General features: G+C 42.6%; 1 protein-coding gene across 1 annotated transcript in view; it reads right to left on the bottom strand.

Moving 5' to 3' along the window:
- The window catches only part of LOC108901617 (neuronal PAS domain-containing protein 3), a 238,661-nt gene that overhangs the window by 16,594 nt on the left and 200,751 nt on the right, over positions 1 to 21,316 (bottom strand). Inside the window, exons 7-9 of the mRNA XM_018703165.1 lie at positions 10,173 to 10,291; positions 5,941 to 6,134; positions 3,932 to 4,038 (exon numbers count right to left, since the gene is read on the bottom strand). Of these exons, the coding sequence (XP_018558681.1) occupies positions 3,932 to 4,038; positions 5,941 to 6,134; positions 10,173 to 10,291 (420 nt within the window). The remainder of the gene's footprint in view (positions 1 to 3,931; positions 4,039 to 5,940; positions 6,135 to 10,172; positions 10,292 to 21,316) is intronic.

Below are 21,316 nucleotides of genomic sequence, written 5' to 3'. Positions count from 1 at the left end.
TCCCAATTCTCTCCCTTTCTTTGAGAGAAGACAAATGTCTCTCTTCATCCCTCGTGCCAAGTATTTCTCTGCTTTTCCCCCTTTCTCTGCCCACAAATCACTCTCTCCCATTCCCTCCCTTTTCTTTGTGAAAAGACAAGTTCACCCCCTATCTCTTCTTTCTCCTTCTCTCTGTTCTCAGAGTGGAAACGAGGACAGATTGACTTTGAGATCTGACCTGGGCTAAGACCGGCTGTCAGCAGGTAATGATAGAGACTTAGAGAGTGATGCCTCTTCACAGAGAGGGATCACGCCTCGTCCTCCACTTAAAAAGAACCCTTTTAAAATTTAGATCCCTGTTGAGAGAACAGGCTATCCCTCTAAAATACACCTTGATCGATTCCCTAACTATCCGACTCCTGCAGCAGCGGGGGAACTGAGAGCAAACGTGGAAATAAATCCCACAAAAAAATCAGAGCTTGCAAGCTGCTGCTGTTCTGCAGAAACGGGAAAAGAAGCGTGCAGAAAGTCTTTTTCCTTATTACCTGAAAAATCTGCAGCTTTTGGACAACAACATGCAGAACTGTGAAAATGAGAATTTATGTACTCAAGCCTAAATTCAAGCGTGCAATCAGATAGACAACGAATAAAAACCTACAGCCTATTTTGACCACAGACACCTCCTGTATTTGGAAACTCGTCCAAGTTCAACCAGAAACATCCAGGCCTTAAAAAGTTTATGTCTCTGAGGTTGGACTTTTTTCTGATGCAGCATAAACTCTCAGGGTAGAAATTACAGTTAAACATGAGGGAAGAGTGTCCAGACTTTCACAGAAAGCAAAGACTGTAGCAGAACGTTCCATTATCTGACAACCCATGAGATTTATCTGATTTAACAAATCAGCCTTGATCTGCTACAACAATAAAATCCTACTTACACATCAGTACATCAGTATTAACAAACTAATAATGTAAAATGTTATAATACATGGGTCACAAGGGACATTTCTGCATTTGATACTAGAATTAGAATAAAGATACCATTGCAGTCTAGATTGGTTCCCTATGAGCTTCAGTTTCTGCCACCTGCCATGAATGTTAGTGGAAAAATGAAACCTCACTTTACGGCAACGGAAATGCATCTGTAGGACAACAGGAAGAGGACAGAGCTTCTGTTTTTCCTCAGTAGCTATCAGTAGCTTTCCCCAGGTAGTGGAAATGGTGGTCATGGAACAATTGAAGTAACTGTGGAAAGTCAACCGCACAAAAGAACATTAGTCGGAGGAGGTGAAGAAGGATAGTGAGTAAAACAAGGGTGAACCTCTGGAGAGAGAGATTCAGTCCTGGACTTTTCCTCTGGGACCGACTTCACAGATTTGTCCCAGTAGTCCCTGTGACCAGTCCCACTAGGGAGAGAGCTCCAAGACTTCAGAGTGTTCAGACTGACAGTCGATTCTTACGGTTGTTTCTTCCAAGAAAAAATTCCTGGTGGTGACCTTTCTAAAATGACCAGTGGTGAAACTCATTATATTTGCATGAACATTAGTACAACATGGAAACATTAGATGAGGGAAAGTTACCTGTTGTCAGACAGAACTTTTACTTGTACTTCTGCTTTAGTTTGCTTCAACGGTAAGTGCTGCCATGTAGCAACCTTAAAACTGTGAAAACTAGAAGCTCCTTGTTTAGAAGTAAAAATACTTACTGAGACCTTAACTGTGTAAATTACATAAAAACACATAGAACTGGACACAAACATAAAGTTGTTTCCTGGACTTCTCGAACAACCCAAACCTAAAACCCATCACGGCCACAACACAAACTGCATCTGTCACCATCCAATTAGGTAAAGAGCTTCAACATGTCTGCTAAAAAAAAAAAAAAAAAAAAAAAAAAAAAAAAAAAAAAAAAGAGTTGAAAATCATCAGACCGCTGCTCTGAAATCAGCTTCCACACAATCAGCAGCAAGTTCATAAAGCCACCAAATTAAACCGCCCTAAAGAAAGGCAGATTTCAGAACAATCTGACCGTGCTCCAATTGATGGGGAAGGATGAAGAGAAAAAAAAAGACAGAAAAAAAAGAAAAGACACAGGCACCTCCAGCACCCCGTAGCCATCCATTTCTGAAAGCCCCCCTTTCAAAGAGGAAATTAATTTTGAAAGAGGAAGAATAAAACGAGCAGCCGAGGTGACTGAAGGTGCAGTATTAGAATACGCTCGACTAAAACCAAGTCATTTAAACCGCTGGCTGCCAGCTCGCCTCCCTGACCTCCCATCCTCACTGCAGAAAGAGAGGAATAATCTCCGTCCATATTTCACTTCCTTTTTTTCAGTGTTTTACACATCCTAACCCCCCCCGTCCTCGTTCCATCTGACCCCGCCGGGCCACCGTAGAGTCACTTCCTGATTGCCACTCTGGATGTTCAGAGCTCAGGAACTTTTGGAGAAGGTAATTGAAAAAGTTTAAGGGAGCTTCATGCTGCCTGATTTTTATGTTTTCCTGTGGTGAGGTGTGTGACATGTTTTAATTTTATCATGAGTTATAACAGCAGTGATGGCACAACTCATTCACAGATCGGTAAAATGTGTTTAAACTAGGCAGTGGACAGCTGCAGTGGACAGCGAAGGATAGACACTGACTGTATGCGACTGTAGCGGTCTGTGGTTTGACTCCCGTCAGGCGCGTCGTCCTTGCTGTGCGGTTTATTTGGCGCTCTGCCCTAAACGCCTTCACTGCCTCCGACACACCGTGAAACGCGGTGCAGCTCTGAACGCCTCCTCAGCTTTTACCACCACAGTAAAATCTGACTGCAGCAACAAACAGCATGCTGCAAATCATTCAGACAGCCACTAAATAGGGACACAGAACCTCTTCCTCTCTTTGTGTGTCTGTCAGAGACCTGGAGTGTATTATGCCTCCTGACAAGGGTAATAAGATTGTAGAGTTGCTGCTGTGAGGAAACTTCTCAAAGATACAGGAGAGCAAAGATTTTCTAAGTGGCCTTTAACTTTCAGAGCTGAATCTAGAAATATTGCTGCTGTGGTATCGTCCATAAGGGGCAAACAAAGGAGGTTGGATGAGACTTTTTTTTAAGCTTGAATTTTCAAAAATCATCTGAAAAGAAAAATCTTCCATGTTTTTATGATCGTTAGCTAAGTGCCTGCAGTAACATCTGTCTGCCACAAGATGGCACCAATATGTGAACTACAGTGTAAAACCACAGTTTATTATTCAGAGAAAAATCTCTGAATAAGTTTTTAACCACATCACAAGGGCCCAGTATTCAAAACTTTAATTCAGATAAGAATTATCCAGATTTCGTTGTAGCTTTTTTGGTTCTCCCAGATCAAATTGATCTTGTAGGTTTTGTCCTTTTTCAAAGAATCAGGATCACAGAATCTAGATTTGCAGGCTTTGGATAGGCTTCCATCTGTTGGGTAAAGTAACACAACATTTCATTGACACAGACGTGAAAATGTTGAGAAGTTGGTGTTTTGAAATTGAAAACATTGAAGAAAAGAATGATTAAATGTGTTTCATATATCCTACATGTCTCTACATCCAACCTGGGTCCATGCTCAATCCGCCTGTCCAGTGGGATCAGGATCGTCCTGAACAAAACTATTCTGATCTCCACCTATAAGTTTTAAAATACCCCAAAACAAAATTTGATCTAGTTTCTGGGTAGGACTGGATTACCAAATCTGTACCGCAGTTTTGTAGGATCAGGATCACATCTCCTGGTTCTGGATGATTCTGATCTAAATCAAAAGTTTTGAAATACTGGGCCGTGGTTTTCACACTGGATTCAGTTGCCATCAGAGATGTGTTTCTTTCCATGGCGACTGAGATACGATTGGACCTTGAGTTGAGATTTTTTTAAAAATCTACTTAAATGATGCCATCGTCCAATCAGAGTGGAGCAGGTAGTCAGGTGGTGACAGTACTCACAGTCCAGGTGACTCTGTCTGATTCCCTCCACATCTTCAGCATGAATGAACTGGTAGCACCTCTTCCCCACAATGTCCACTGGAGTCAGGTCCATGTAGTCGCTGATTCTGAAACACAAAAAAACATAACTCTCATTTTTACCCTCTTTATTGACCTTCCTGAAAATATACTGAATTGTTATTTTAGTTTTTAATATCTAGTGGTATCAAGCTATTTGTCCTTCATCAGCTAAATTCAAAAATGATGTTTACTCCTCCACAAATGCAAGACGTTTCTCCAGGGTTTTGTCTGATGAAGGACAAGCAGTCTCTGTGATGTACTGTGTCTTTGCACCACACTGAACTGAGAAGGAGGCGGGAGTGTTGTGAAACTCTGAAATATATAACTTGTCACAGCGGGACGATTTTCTCTGTACAGTTCTGGTACTCGACGATTAAAAAGACTGATTCAGGGAAGAAGAAAAAAAAAGCTAATAACCCAACAACAGAGACTGAAGCCCGTCTGTCTATTGTACAGGTAACACACATCAGCTTTAAAAGGTTTAATTTGAACAAATTTGCCACAGGATAGACAGAACAATTTCCCCAGTATCATTCTGATAGAGAGGTGAGGGGGGTGAGGTGGTGGGAGGGGGGAGACTAATGTCTGGCAGGCAGATAACAGCACACTCTGTTCTTTAGAAAAATCCATCCTCCCATTTTCTCATTCTCTTAGAAATTCATCCTCAAAATGGGGCTGTAATGGGAGCGACGTTTGTCTGTTCGCCGCAGAGACGCTTTCTGTCGCTCCGCACTGAATATCATCATCTGACTCGCATTGTGTCTCTTTTTCCACCCACAAAAAAAAGCAATCTGTCTACTATCATTTTTTCCTCCTCTCTTTTTATAATATAACATGAAGGGTCTTTTTTTTTGTGCTCGATATGAATCTCCCTGGTTGGCCGGTTAACTCCTGAGCGAGATCCTGATGCCTATCTGCTTTATCTGGACAGAGGGAAGGAGATAGATCCATCAGTGACATATTTCACTGTTAAACCAGGGAGGATTGGGTCAGACTTCCTCATGAATAAGAAGCTCCAACATGGGAGACAACTTTTTTTTTCCTCTTCTTTCCCTGAACAGCAGGTATGAAACATGAATGCAGATAACGGACAGTAAAATGGGAGTTTTATGTTTGACACTGTTGCTTGAAAACAAAAAGGATAGGTAGAAAAATCTGACAGCAACGTGTTAAAAATTCATTTTATATGTGAGATTATTCTGTAGCCACTGCAAAATGATCAGTTAATCTCTTGATTAGAGCCTTGGTGACACTTTTGAGATAATTTCTAATTAATAATTTCTAATTCTAATGTATATATTTCTTATTAATGCAGAACATAAACCTTATTGATCCTTAACTAATTTCTTTTAGAGAATTCTGATCACAATTTTTACTAAGCAGGACATTTTTCAGTTGAAAGATGAACATGTTTTTTCTCTTATGAGGGTAACGGAAACATATTTTGGCATTTTTTGACTGACAAATAAATGGTCACCCATCCATCAGAAATATGCAAATATATCATTTTTAAGTCCAGGTTTAAATTCTAAAGCATGTTTTCATTCACTTATAATCACCTAAAACTAATAACTGTGTCTTTGTTCACTTAGAATGAGTCATTTATATCTACATAGAGAACAGATCCTCTTCCATGTTTCTTAAGTTGCACACCAAACCAAACTAGCCTGTATACAGAGGACGAAGAAGACAGATCTTACCTATAGTTTTACAGACTAATAACTAAATACAATATCTAATACAAACAAACCTCTTCACGTGTTGCAAGAGCAAAAATTTTTCTTGAAACTTGAAACAGGGTCCCAACAAATCGTAGGAAAAATACACACAAATATTAGAATTTATAATCTGGATTTAATTCATGACTTTCTTGTCCACTTTGGTCTTCCATAGATAACTCCCTTCACATTTTCCAAGTTTTTAATAAACCCATCAGTTTCCTCCTCTACCTGTTCTCACAGTAGACGATCTTGAGGTCCATGTTGACTCGGGTGACGAACATTTGACAGTCAATGCGAACCTCGTTGATTGTGGGTGGCGGGAGGGCATGAGCCACCACCACCATCCCCATGATCTGATTGGGCACCGAGCGGCTGTGCGTCAGAGCCATCCTGATCCGCAGACGCCCCGTGATGTGGATCACCTGAGCAGGGGAAACAAAGACACAGTCAGACGGCAGCACAGGCCATTTTTTACTCTTTTTTTCCTTCTCTCTGCACATTAATGCTTGTTGTGTAAGTGTGTAACACTGATCATCTTGTTACAATACAATGTTCTGCTGGGAAACCTCGGGTCCTTCATTCATCTGGATGTTACTTTGACACGTACCACCCACCTAAACACTGTTGTGGACCAAGAACATCCCGCCCCCATGGCAACAGCACCCCTGACAGCAGGGGACTGCCCCAGAAACACAACAAAGAGCCCAAGGTGTTGACCAGGCCTCTTAACTCCCCAGACCTCAGTCTGATCCAGCATCTCTGGGATGATCTGGGACAAGCCAGATCCATGGAGGCTCATTCCTACAACCCACAGGACCCAGAGAATCTACTGCCAATGTCCTGGTGTAGATAGTAATTCTATATTTTATTGTATTTAAACATGATTTGTTGGAGTTTGAGGCTCAAACGTCGCAAAATTTCTATTTAAACTCTGTGTAGAGTCTCCAGACATGTATGTATTTTATGCTTTTTTCTTTGAATTTCCTCTCGATGCTGTTCATGTCTATGGTGAGATATTAACGAGAGAAGCCTGTGCGCCTGTGTTTTCTATTAAACGACTAACATACATTCCTAAATTTCTACTCTTTACTTGTTTTCTTTTTGTTTAATGTCACCTGAGTCCAGTTTGTTGCGGTTTGTGCAGTAACACTGATTTATGATTATTCAGCACGCTCTAAAACAGACCACAACCTTTATGGTATGGTCTGATTTTCTGTACTTAACTGTATTTATTTTATATGCAAATGAAAGTAAGAATCCAGTTTGAAATACTGTATGTCCTGAAAGAGGTCGCAGCCATCACAGATTCAATTTGGAAGCAGAAGTCGGCACAGATAAAGGTCAATTCAGGGGCTACCAGCTCTCGTTTTAGTTCTTTTCCTGAGTGGACTCATGGGATGGAGAGAATGAGAGAGGAGGACAGAAGAGAGGTGGAAACAGAGGAGCTGACAGACAGAAGGAGAGTGAAGGGTGTAATTATCCAGAGCTTTAAACTCGTGTGAAACTTCCAAAGTCTGTCGGACACGAACGGATCTGTGAGAAATGTTAATCAGCTGCTGCTCGCTGGGGAAATGTTTGCTTGTCTTTTAAACACTGTACCGCTTTTCTTCTGTCTTTTTTTACATGTCACGTACAACAAGAAAGAGGAGGAGGAGAAGAGGAAGAAAAGTCTCCCTCCACTGCAGTGAGAGAAGGCTAAACACGTCCTGGACCTATCTCTGTACCGGGCGAACAGAGATGACACTAATATCCATCTTCTTATCTGACTCTGGGTAACGACCTCTATTCACTTCAGTGCAGTTTGCCACGATCACAGGATTCACTTTCAGTGTCGACGCAAGTCTGAGTGAAGCTTACACAGACGCATCTGACATGCAAATTTACACTGTTAAAAGATTACAAAATGTCTTGACTGCTCTGACTTTTGAGGGAAAATAAAGGGAGATATCACATTAGCTGTATCCTCCAACTGATGTTACATAACCCTGGTCTGCTGGTGCTGATGGTATGAATACAGCAGCAGTTAGCAACCAATATAGCTAGTTTGCTAAATTGTCTGTAGCTAACAACCTGTTAGCTTGGCAAGCTTTATTGACTGATTGTAGTGGTAGTTACTTTGCAACCCTGTCCAGCACACAAACTTATTTGTTTTGCTTATTTGTTAAAGCTATATATCAGTACCAGACTCCATTGACAAAAACAGTAATTTTACTGTACAGAGCACAGGAGCTGCTGGAACACCACTGCCTCAATCAGCGGGTTTGTTTGTGTTGTTGTGTGGTACTTTTACTTCAGTGAAGTATCGGATTACTTCCTCCACACCTGAAAGTCACATGAATAAACTCACGGATGGAGGCAGTGGTATTCCAGCAGCTTCTGGTAAAATAGTTGTTTTTGTCAATGGAGTCTGGTAGTGATATATAGAGATGTTTCTGGTTAAACTAAAAGGATCTTCCTCTGTCTCTGTAGGAATCCTATCATCATGTTGACACTGAGAATAACAAACTGAGCCTGTCAGTGACAGAAACAAGTGGACGTACTTTGTCATTGTCCATAGGATTTACACTGACTGAGGCCCAGGTTCAAATTACCGGAGTTATCCTTTAAGTTACCATTGAAAACAGTCACCATGCTTCAGCTGCTACGAGCGGATGTCGTAGGAAAGGAAGGAAGCTGCCTGGGGACTGAATCAGCTTCTTCCACCTTCAGGCTTCTGCTGCAACACAACAGCATTCAAACTGCAACGCTGTATTATATATATATGTGTGTGTGTGTGTGTGTTAGTGTTGCAGTGATGTGTGTGTCAGTGAGTGCAAATGTGTGTAGTAATATATGCATGCGTGTGTGTGAATATTTATGTGCGTCTCTGTCTCCACTGTGATTTGCATGTGATCTGAGTCTGCCAGGTGGAACATGGTATACCACACACACACACACACACACACACACACACACACACACACACACTGTGCCTAGACTATGAGAATAAACCATCAAACTTCATTGAGGATTCATTCAGTTGTCTGTCTCACAATAAAAGTCAACCAGACACTGCTGTAATGGTAATAATGCACCACTGCATTAATATATATTAATCAATGAATAATCAATGAAGTAACTAATCAATGAATCAGTTTTATCTTTTCTTAACTCTCTCATCTTTTAAAGTTACAGCAGATTTAAGACTTTCCACTGCTGTTATCCTTGAGGAGAATCGAGTGTATTAGTCTGGGATAAACCGGGAGAGACCACACACACACACACACACACACACACACACACACACACACACACACACACACACACACACACAGAGGCAGCCTGGAGAATCTTCTTTAATCCCTCCTCTCGATCTGCGAGCGGTGAGACCGTCACAGAGCTTAGAGGCCTGATGTTTCACCTGTGGGATGGAAATCTGTACAGACACACACACACACACACACACACTGTACACACGCACAATTTTCTTATGCACAAAAAACAACAAGCGTTCATACACACACAGACAAGATCAAACCAAGGTTGTTGGTCAGAAGTTACAAGAAAAAAAAACTGAGAGAAAAGTAAAACTGGACAAAACCTGCAGAAACTTTAATGTGACAGCTATAATGTAAAGATTACACAATGAAACACAATATGTAAACATGACAACAAACACACACACACACACACACACACACACAGAGCACCTATTTGTCCACGCTGAGATTACAAATTTCCATATGGATCACTTCATTTGAAGACAGATAATAAGACCATGAGCCAGTGACTGATAATATATTCCTCTGTTATCAGGGAGACCACACACACACACACACACACACACACACACACACACACACACACACACACACTGAGCTAATGCTGGTCAGATCACCTAATCCTGTCTCCAGAATGTGAAGGGAGAGTCAGCAGGTTCAGCATGTTAACACAGATCTCTGTGTGTGTGTGTGTGTGTGTGTGTGTGTGTTTGTGACACACAGTGAAACACAGATCCACTGTGTGTGTTCCACTGAACACCAGCTGAAGGTTGTTTTACACGTCAGGAACAAAGGAAACATAAATAATATTAAGACTGATTCATGTTTGTTTCATGGTTCATTTTAGATATTTAAAAAGTAAACGAGTGGATAACGTCTTTTTGTCGTTCTGTTGATTATTTCTGGCTCATTAGGAGGAGGCAGGCGTCTGGTCAATCACTGGGAACTTTGGTGGCAAACAGTGAAGTTGCACAAGGAGCAAAGAGGACTGACCAGAAACTGGACATTATAACGTTACATCAGGCGTTTTACGCATTTAACCCAAACTGTGATCTTTCCTTGACTCTAACCAAGTGGTTCTGTTCCTGTTTTAACCCAAACATCATGGGAAGGATTGGTGTTAATGCACTGCATGCAATTTGAAAGATGTAATTATTGATGAGGCCGGTGAAAAGCGCTACAACAATGAGACAGCCTGACCTTATATCCTGAGGACTTGATGTGCACTCCTCTCTTTGTGAGCGTCGATTTCATCCGGATGAAGAAGGATCGTTCCAGAGAGTTATCAGGAGCCAGAAGACTGGGACTGCTGGACTCCACTGAGAGAGACAGAAAACACACAAAAAAACATGCTGTTAAAGCGTCCGACTCGACCTGTCGCCTCCTGGTTGTACACCTCCACCAACTGGTTTTAGTTAATATCCACATCTGTCCAGACTCATGGAGTCTGATAAACAATGAGGCCTGAGGAGTTCAGATTAACAAACTCTGTCTCATCTTTTAAACCCACTTGTTTAAAATTGCTTTTCAGTCATTCAGTGATGGCATTTTAGTTCATTTTACACTGTTTGTGTTTTATAATTTGATTAGTTTTATTCCATTTAATTTGTTTTATTCTCTAAAGCAAATGTAAAAAACTTTCTGTGTTTTGAAAAGTGATGTATAAAAAGTTATTATTTTTCTTGTTATTATTGAGTTCTGACCAGAGAAGAACTTAACCTCTGACCTTTTGGATATAAAATGTCATCATTCTCTGCTGTCAAAATCTGCTAATGAATTCTTTTTCTTCTGTTTTGAGAGGTCACAGTGACTTTGACCTTTGACCTCTGAGCACCAAAATCTAATCAGTTCATCCTTGAGTCCAAGTGAACGTTTGTGCCAAATTTGAAGAAACTCCTTCGAGACGTTCTCGAGATATCGCGATCATAAGACTAGGACAGAAAACGTACATTCAGATGAACGACCTGAAAACGTAACGCCTCCGGCCACAGCTGTCGCCGTCATGGCGGCGTAAAAGTGAACAAATGGAAACGTTTCACCAAGAGCGTCCTCAGAAAGTCAGAGAGTAAGGAGAGGAAAAGCACTGTGGGCTGAAAGATGAGTGGAATGACTTTAATCGGTGTAAAACAGTTAAATACGTTCATTGTGTCAGCAGGGCCGGTCGGCCAATCACAGCTGCTGTCAAGCTGTCAGTCATCTGGAAGCAGCTCATGACAATCAAACGGCGAAATGTCAAAACACGTCAGGAGAGAAAGACGAGACAAACGGGGATGTTCAGGCTTCAAATTAAAGGTTTGTTAAGGAGAAATACTCAACACGTGTGAAAGCTGTAATCTTCTCATGTCGTGACTGTCAAAATAAAAGCCTTCAGCCTTAAAGATCAAAATCAACAAAGACGTGAAACAGTCGTACAGATTACTGCTTTAACCCGTCTCGTCCTTCCACAAAATCACCACCACCCACACACACACACACACACACACACACACACACACACACAGAGTCAGGGATTCAGCAGCAGCGGTTACTGAAGGTGAAACGCTCCATTTGTCAGCTCCCAGAAATCAACTGCATATTCATAACTTCTGCATCCATCAGAGGGAGTGATGGGAGGAGAGATGGATGGGAACGCCCCGTCTCATCACACACACACAGAATGAACACAATCACCAACACACACCGTCCAGCAGACACACAGCTCAGTGGGACAGACGTTAAAGATGAATTATTTTACTTGTGAGGACTATTGCTGACAAAATGCATTCGCCAAACATTAAAGTGTAACTCTGGTATTTTATCAGAAACATCTCTATACATCAGTACCAGACTTTTACTGAGCAGAACACAGGAGCTGCTGGAATACCACTGCCTCCATCCTGTTACTGTGTCTGTGTTACTGTGTGGTACTTTTACTGCAGTAAAGTATCTGATTACTTCTTCCTCCACTGAAAGTCACACGAGGACTCTCATTCTTCTTTTAATACATTTCTATGTGTATTTGTGTACATGTATGTGTGTATTGTGCTCACCAGAGTAACACACACACACACACACACACACACACACACACACACACACACACAGGTCTCTGGTGGACGTGGTGGTTTGATCAGCACTGATACGTGTTGACAACGTCTAATCTGAGAAAATTGAAAGAAATGAATTAATATGCAAATTCATCCTTTATAATATAAATGTCCTTGAAGAGAGAGAGAGAGAGAGAGAGAGAGAGAGAGAGGAGAGAGAGAGAGAGAGAGAGAGAAGAGAGAGAGAGAGAGAGGAAAAAGAAAACTGGCGGGGGGAATAAAGGGGAGAAGAGATGAACGAAAGAGGAGAGAGAACAAACCTGAATGCAGGGAGGAGACAGAAGAAAAGTGGGAACAGATGGATAAAAGTAAATGGAAAACAAAAGGAGAAGAAGACATGAGAGGGACGGAGGTGAAGAGGGGGAGGAAGGAAAGATGCAAAAGAGGAAGATGGAGAGGAAGAAGGAAAAGAAAAAAGAAAAAGAGGAGAATAAAAATTAAGGGAGGAGAGGACAAGTAAAGAAGGGATTAAAAAGGAGAAAACGGGTGAGGACAAGGGTGAGCAGGAGGAAGGAAAGAAATGAACAGATAGAGGGAAGGATGAAGAGGTGAACAATAGAAAAAGAAAGAGAAGGAAGAGGAGGAAGAGGAGGAACAGGGGAGGAGTGAAAGGAAGGAAGGAAGGAGGGAAAAAGAGGGAGGAAAAGAAGCAAAACAGGAAGATGGAAATGGAAGAGTGAAAGAAAGGAAAAGCACGAATGACAGAGGGAAAGAAAGAGGGGAAAAGGAGGAGAAAGAAACAACACAGGGCCTCCCAGGAGGAGGAGCTCCTCCTCCTCCTCCTCCTCCATCTCCTCCATCCCTCCATCAGTCGGGCCCAGCTCTGTCTCAGTCCTCCAGGAAATCAGCCGCCGATCTGACGGAGGAATAATGATGATGGAGAGAGAGAGAGAGAGAGAGGAGAGAGAGAGAGAGAGAGAGAGAGAGAGAGAGAGAGGACGACAGGGGAGCTGGACCCTCTTTCTCTCTTTGTTATTCACTTTGAATTAATGGGATTAGTTTCCCCACACACACACACACACACACACACACACACACACACACACACACACACAAGGATATCCCATTCATTGTCACACACACCCAGACTTTCATTTGTGTGTGTGTGTGTGTGTGTTTGTTACAATTAAACAATTTCTGCATGAATGAAGAGAAGAGAAAAAAGAAAAGAACAACAAGAGGAGGAGAGGTGAGGAAAAAGGTGAACAGAAAGAGGGAAGGATGAGGAGGAGGAGTGAAGGGTGAGAGGAAGAGAGGATGAACAAGAGAAGAAGAAAGCGAGGAGGAGGAGGTAGGAGAAGAAAAAGAGGAGGAGGAACGGGAAGAACAGGAGGAGTGAAGGAAATAAGAGGAAGGAAGAAGAGAAAAAAGGTGAGGAAGAATTAAAGGAAGAAAAAAAGAGGAGAAAAGAAACAGAAGAAAAGAAGGAGCAGAAGGAGTGAGAGAAAGAAATGACAGAGAAGAAAGGAGGAGCAGCAGAGGGAGGAAGGAGGGAGGAAGGCGTAGAAGATGGGAGAAGATGGAAAGGAGGAGGAAGAAAAAAGAGACGTGAGGGAAGGATGAACGGAGTTAGAAGAGGAGGAGAAGATAAAGGAGAAGCACAGGAGGAGGAGCAGTGGGAATGTAAAGCAGAAAAAGAGGAAAGTAGAGGAGGAGGAGGAGGTGTGGGGATTCAGAGGTGTTTTCTCATTCTGCTCGCTCGGCGTGTGTTGCCGCGGCGTCTTCGGGGACGACGCTCCTACAAGACAAAGATTAGCGCTACAAAGGCAGCAGGTGGCTGCCGGCTCCGCCGCCGCCGACTCTGGGACCTAATTATCTACGGCACAGAAACTTTCCCCGTTTGAAGGACAAATGATTAATTAAAAAGAACAACTCACCTACGCCTGTGATCTTTGGACAATACCCAGAGTGCCCTGGGTTTCTTTCCACATCTAAGACTGTGTGTGTGTGTGTGTGTGTGTGTGTGTGTGAAGTCTCGGTGGGACGGTGTATCATTGTCAGACGGTCTAATAGCGCTGCCTGGTTCAGGGAGCTCGTTGTGTCCGACTGATAACCAGCTAACGTGACGACGGTGAGACAAAGCGAGCTACAGCAAGGTCACCGCGACCTCCACCAGCCGCCATGACGAGACACCGAGTGAGGGAGAGACAGAGCCGGATGAAGCAGGAGAGAGAGGGAAACTCTGCTCACAATAAAATCATTAAAAACACAATAAAACTTTGAGCAGGCCTCAACAACACTTAAACACACCAACTTAAAGAATAACACCTGTATCTTTGAACCTGGGCCTTATTTCCCTCTGATTTTAGTTGTAACTGATGGAGACAAAAAAGGTAATCAGTACCAAACTCCACTGACAAAAACAGGAATTTTACTGAGCAGAACACAGGAGCTGCTGGAACACCACTGCCTCCATCTGTTAGTGTGTGTGTTGTTGTGTGATGGTGTGTTCCAGTTGTTGTTCCAAGTTGGAAATTTTAACTGGAGTAGTTGGAATTCCAACTCGGAATGTCAGACCCCACCAACCCGACGTAAAAATTCAAGATGGCTGCTGCTGATGTTACTGTTTATAGCAGTTCTGTCTTATTTGTTCCACATCTGTTTTTATCTGTGGACATGTTGCTGCGCTCTTTGTACGTGCGTACAGCGACTAACTGGTATCGCTAACAATAGCTCGTCCACCACCTTCATACCTTTTTTCTCAAATGGTTAAATTTGAGCAGAACACTCTGAAGTGTTTACATTAACATCTAATGTTTAACAGCTGAGGTGTTCTTCAGGTGGAGCAGATTAGTTTTGAAGTCGTCTACACTCCAAAAGAGCAACTTTAAAGGCTCTGTGAGCGTCCATGTTTTTCCGACCTCTCAACTGGAACGCTGTTAACTTGTCGGCGACGTCCCTCCCAGTTCCAACCTCTGATGTAAATGGAAGGTAGAACTTTCAGTGGTGGAGTATTCAGTATTCGGATACTTTACTGAAGTAAAAGTACCACAAAATAACAGAAACACAGTAACAGATGGAGGCAGTGGTATTCCAGCAGCTCCTGTGTTCTGCTCAGTAAAATTCCTCTTTTTGTCAGTGGAGTCTGGTACTGATATATAGAGATGTTAAAATACGTACGTTCCACTCTTCTGATCATTTCTCCTCCTCCCTCCTCTCTGTTTTCCCATCCTGTCAGCTCCCTCCTTTTCTCCCTCTTTTTCCCCTCACTTCCTCCTGCCTCCTTTCTTTACCCACAATGCAACAGCAGGAGCCAGGGGAGATCAGCAGAGGTGGCGGGCAGGAGGGAATCATGACAAATGTGCTATAGCTTGCTCACACACACACACACACACACACACACACACACACACACACATATATATATAAAAGTAGACCTAAATGTACTGTATGCATGTGCGCGTGCACACACGAGCTACGAAGCATTCATCACAGAGAGAGAGCATTGTCAGTGAAAGTTTAATTGTGTAAACACTCTGTAACTGTCCTGTCATATTCCTGCCTCTCCAGCTCACTATCGCCTCCACCACTGTAATTGAATTGCTACCGTCAGGGGGGAGGAGGAGGGGGAGGAGGAGAAGGGAGGAGGGAGGAGGGGGAGGAGGCGAGACTTGCCTTATGAATAGAATGTGTTTCCTATCAGGAGGATTTGACAAATTGTGTCAGGAAGAAAAGCCCAAGTGATAATTTTTCAGTTTACTGGAGGAAGAGGAGGAAGAGGAGGAAGAGGAAGAGGGGTGGGGGGGTGGGGGGGGCACAGGTAGGGGAGAGGAAGGGGGGGTGTGAATAAGAGAAGGTGGAAGAGGAGAAGAAGGAGAGGACAGAAACAGGGGGGAGGCAGCAAGAAGAGAAGTTAAAGGAAGTTAAAGGACAGAAAAACTGAAAAGAGTGTGTCAAAATAAAACGTCTGATTGAAGTCAAATGTAAAAAAATAAAAAGAGTTTGAGTTTAAACACACACACACACACACACACACACACACACACACCAGTCATACGGATTCACACAGATTTAAAAATACAGAGTGAAGAGTGTGTGTGTGTGTGTGTGTGTGTGTGTGTGTGTGATGGTAGATTTCCTCAAAGCCTTTTCCCACAATGCAAAAGTCTGGGAACCAAAGGTAAAGAAAGGTAAAACCACTCCTCCTCCTCCTCCTCCTCCTCGTCTTCCTCACCTTCTCTCCTCTCATTCACCATCACCTCTCCCCCTCCTCCCCCTCCTCTCTGCAGTGATAAAAAAGACTTTTATTTTGACAGTCTCATCAGAACAATGAGCACAAATCAAACAGCGCTCTAATAGTCTGGAGACGTCTTGAATCCGGCTTTGTCTCTTTCTTTCTAGCCTTTTTTTTTTTTATCTCCCTGTCTTTCCTCCACAGAGACACCCCCCCCCCCTCTCCTCAGTGATCTCCCCTTGTCGGGACTTTTCTAATCTGTCTTTAGCCTCTCCTCTTCCTCTTCTGGGAATGGATCTGCCTATGAAAAGAAGACAGAGGAGGGCGAGAGAGAAAGACAGTAAAACAAAAGGGGGGAGCAGGAATGGGGGAGAGGAGGAAGCAATGGCCCCCAAATACTTGTTGAAAAGTTGTGTTAAAACTGTAATGTGACAACGAGCCTTTCCACAATAAAAGTCTCTTTTCTGAGCCGGTTCCTCATTTCTGAGGAATCTCCTGGTCCTCTCCCCAAATACCAATGAACATGTTGGCTCTGTGACAGATGTTCTCTACTGTACTGAGTGAGTGATGAAGTGACACCATCAGTCGGTGTTGGAGCTTCTGCGTTGGCTGTTGCTCTTTCCAAATGGAGCGAACAGTTTCAAACTTATCGTTCAAACAAATCACAGCTCAGCCGTCGTCTTCAGCTGACTAAACGGCGTCATGATTATGCTAATTAAAGTACATACGTGGAACCTGTGTCACCTCCTGACAGTGATGAAATTTTGTTTTAGGAAATCGTCTCCACGACGGCAGATAAACAGAAGGTGACGTTTAGTTGTGTTCCTGCAGTGGAACCTCTGAGCGCTGACCTCCATCCAACAGCTTTGGGATGAAGTGGAACAGCGACTGTGGAGCAGACCTCATCACCAACATCAGTGTCGATGCTCTGATGTGTTTGAATGGGAGAGAAATCCCTGCAGCAGGTTCAACGTCCGGTGGTGGATATTCAGCTGTCCACATACTTTTGGCCACGAAACGTAGAGACGATGAGAGGGAGGAGGAGGGGGAGCAAATGAAAAGACAATTTGTTTTCTCTGATACGGACGACGAGGCTGACAGCTCGTCTTTGTTTTGAACGAGGTCAGAGGTCACGAAGAAATAGACACACACAACAGGGAGATAATAAGTAATTGTCTGTATCTGCAACCTGCATAATTATAGAGACAGAGAAGAGATGTGAGAAGAGTGATGGAGGGAGGAAGGAGGAGGAAGAGATGCACAGAAAAGTCATTTTAAAACAATATAAGATATCTGGAAAACATCAATACCAACTCAAAACATAATTAAAGAAGAAAAAGAATCAGAAGAACAAATACTGAAAAAATCTAAAATAAAAGAAGGGCATGAAAAAGAAAGAAAACAAAGAATTCAAAAGTTAAATGATGATTTAAGGAATAGAACAAACACAAGAGCACACACGAAGGAAACACAAAAAAACACAACAAACACACACACACGTATTCCCCAGGTAAAAGACATATATGCAGATGTGTAGCAGGTAAATCTGCAGCTCTGTCTGATGTTTGAGAAAATACAACAAATAAAAACAAACACTACAAACATCACAAATATCAGATTTCCCGCAGAGAGGACAGACGCCTAAACGCAGCGTCCAGCGGCTTCTCGTGTGGCATTTACACTGAAAACACGTCGGTCACAGGACAAACACTGAATCCATCACACTGCAGCTCTCCCTGCTCTGCATCTGTTTTTACACAAACCTGACAGGACGCTGCAGGAGGAAGAGGCTTTTTGCTTAACCAGACTCCATTAACAAGTAGAGGAATTTTACTGAGCAGAACACAGGAGCTGCTGGAATACCACTGCCTCCATCTGTTAGTGTGTCTGTGTTACTGTGAGACTTTCAGTGGTGGAAGAAGTAATCAGATACTTTACTGAAGTAAAAGTACCACACAGTAACACAGACACACTCACAGATCGAGGCAGCGGTAGTCTAGCAACTGCTCAGTAAAACTACTATTTTTGTCAGTGGAGTCTGGTATAGATTTTATTACACAGGAAAATAAGGCCCAGGTGCAGAAATACCAGAGCTATCCTTCACTTTATCTGTGAAAATTCAAGAGAGAGTGATGATGAATTTGTATGCGAGTCCCTGTTAATTTTATTTTTCATCTCCATAACTCACTCTCTCGTTCTTCCTTTGTGTCTCGGAGTCCTTCTGTTTTTATTTCCTCTCTTTTAATTTCTCTGTCTGTTTCTTGTTTGGCCAGAAGACAGCGGCATCCCCAGATAAAAGACGACCAAACAAGAAAGTGAGGCAGAAAAAAAAAACACAAGAAGAAGAATAGGAAGAGGAAAAAGGAGAAGAAGAAGAAAGAGAGAGGGCGAGGATAAGAGAGCGAGGAGTGTGTTTGGTGTAATTGAATCCAGGCGGCGGCAGAGAGAGGGACAGATGGACGGACTGAACAGATTAGCATCCGTAATCAGAGGAAGGCGTGAGGAGGAATAGACGCGGCGGCCGTGTTCATCGAGCTGCTAACTGCTTCTACAAACACGTGTGTGAAGAGCGGCGGCTTCTGATGAACACAAACTACAACTTCCTGTCTGGTCAGACGGAGCAGACGTGGTGTTTCATATGAGGAACCACGTCCACCCACAGGAGCTGAACCTTATCTCCTTCACCTCCTTCCTTCCTTCAAACATTAGTCCTTCCCTCCTTCCTTCCTTCCTTTTCACTTCTGTTTGTCTTTTTCTTTTCTTTCTATTTCCTTTATCATCTCTCATCCTCTCTTTTCTTTCTTCCTTTTATTCCTTCTTCACTTAAAACCATATCTCTGTCTTCCTTCCTTCCTTCCTTCCGTACCTTCTTTATCAGTGCCTTTCTTTCTTTTTCTGTGTCTTACTTCCTTTACTTCCATGAAACCTAAGGCCTACCTCCCTTCCTTCTTTCTTTTCCCTTCTTTCTGTTACTTCCTTTCCTTCCTTCCCTATAGGCTCCCTCTCCTCTTTCAGTCTGTCTTTATTCATTCATTCCATCAGTCCTTTTCTCTCAGTTTGAAATCGGCGAAGAACAAAGATGAAGCTCGTGAAGTTAAATCTGAACTGATTCTCTGTTTCCTGTAACAGGAACAAAGCGTCGCTGACCTCTGACCTCTGACCTCTGACCTCTGGCTCTCAGCTCTGAACCCATCGCTTCCTGCTGAAGAAATAGATCTTTAAAAACATCTCACAGATACAGACAGCTGAACTGGAAGGAGGGAACGCCACACTCTGCATTTGTTGGGGACTATTTTCAGCGGCGGATGAATCCATGACCTAGAATAAGCTGACTGAACAATTAGAGCGGCTCTGATCTATCAGCTGATTTTAGCTTATTAAAGATCGGTATCAATGAAGACGTAGAAATATCAGTTTGTTAAGAGTCTGACGATCCAATCAGAATCCTCCACCTGTGAGGTCAGGAGGTTCTCACATGACAGCAGTGATGAGTGACCAGTCAGATCGCTGCGAGGCAGACTGAGGCAGTGTGTGTGTGTATTTACAGGTGTGTGTGTGTGTGTGAGCTGTGACCTTTGACCTGGTCCTGCTGTGCTGTCTGCCGGCAGCAGTTCAGCCCTGAGGACATTCACACTCCATCAGTCTCTGCTTCTCTTTTTCTTTGTTTTCCGTCACTCCATTCTGTTGGAGCTGTCCATCCTCCTCCTTCATCTCTCACTTCCTATCCCTCCATCAGCTTTACCTGAAATCTTTCTTTCTTTTCTCCTTCCTATATCAGTCCTTCCTCCCTGTGTTTGTTTCTGTCTTTCATTTTTACATCCATTACTTCCTTCGTTCATCTTTACCTCACTCCTGCCTCCCGTCTTTCATATATGAAACTCTAGTTCTGCTCTCTTTTCTTTTTTCTTTCTGTGTTTCTGTCGTTTATCATTTTTACTTGACACCTCAGTTCCTTTCATCCTCTCTTCTTTTCTTTTTCTCTCTTCCTTTCTCCAGTCCCTCCTTTTTTCTTCCTTCATCATTTTACTTGACACCAGTTTCTTTCATTTCATATCACTTCATTCTTCAACTCTTCAGTTTTCTTTCTTCCTTTCTCCTCCAAGGTCTTCATTCCATCTCTTCATCTCTTTTCTACTTCTTCTCTCTCTCCTTGCTCTTCTCTCCTCCTCTGACATTATTCTCTTTTTCCTCTCCACTCCTCCTCTGTCAAAATCACACACTCTTCATTTTACAGCAGCACGACACACACACCTCTTCATCATGTCCAACACACACCCTTCTCTTTAAACTTAAGTTTGACTGAGCAGACACACACACACACACAAATTAAAAGTTGAGTCTTGGACCTTGAGAAGTTCCTGTGTTATCGCCGCTGTGACAGACAGATAGCAGAGAGGAGCGCTTTATTTGTCGTCCAGAGCTGCCCTGTCCTCTGCTGCTGTTATCTGAACAGCTCCGGCTCCCATTGTAAACAGCCCCGTCCCTCGTTAAGAAGCCTAATTAGAAAACTCTAATAATAATAGCCTATGATTGGCTATTGTGTACTCTGAAGATTCCATTTAGAGCGCCGGCGAGCGGGTGGCAGTTTAATAAAACTTAACCAAACGGATAATTTTGCTTTGCTAATAATCCTCCGCCTCTGAAAAGTTCTTTGTTTGCCTCAAGTGGTTTTATTGCTTTTCTTAAAAAAGAAAAAAAACACACTCATGACACTGATTTAATTAATTTGAGCACTTTTACTAAATCCATTGTGACTAATTCTCCCAGTGAGAGTGGAGTTTAGAGGATCTTCTGTGTGGAAATCATTTAGCAGGTCTGACCAAATAAAAAAGGCAGAACCACTTCATGTTCCAGAATCAGGAGTTGTCATTACTCTCCGATACTGTAGAGGGCGCTGTGGACCATACAAAGCTACGTCCACACTAATATATTTTCATTTTAAAACAGCATTATAAAATATAAATGACCAGAGGAGAGTTTTAGTTCTGTATCAGAAATAATCTCCATCCATACTAACACACCTGAACATGCATATTCTATGACTAAAGAGAGCTGCAGAACTGATCCTAAAACCAGGAAGTATG

This window comes from Lates calcarifer, linkage group LG19 (genome assembly GCF_001640805.2).
Source record: "Lates calcarifer isolate ASB-BC8 linkage group LG19, TLL_Latcal_v3, whole genome shotgun sequence".
Lineage (NCBI taxonomy): Eukaryota > Metazoa > Chordata > Actinopteri > Centropomidae > Lates > Lates calcarifer.
Note: the sequence above shows the minus strand (reverse complement) of the source record. Positions and strands in the feature narration are given on the sequence as shown.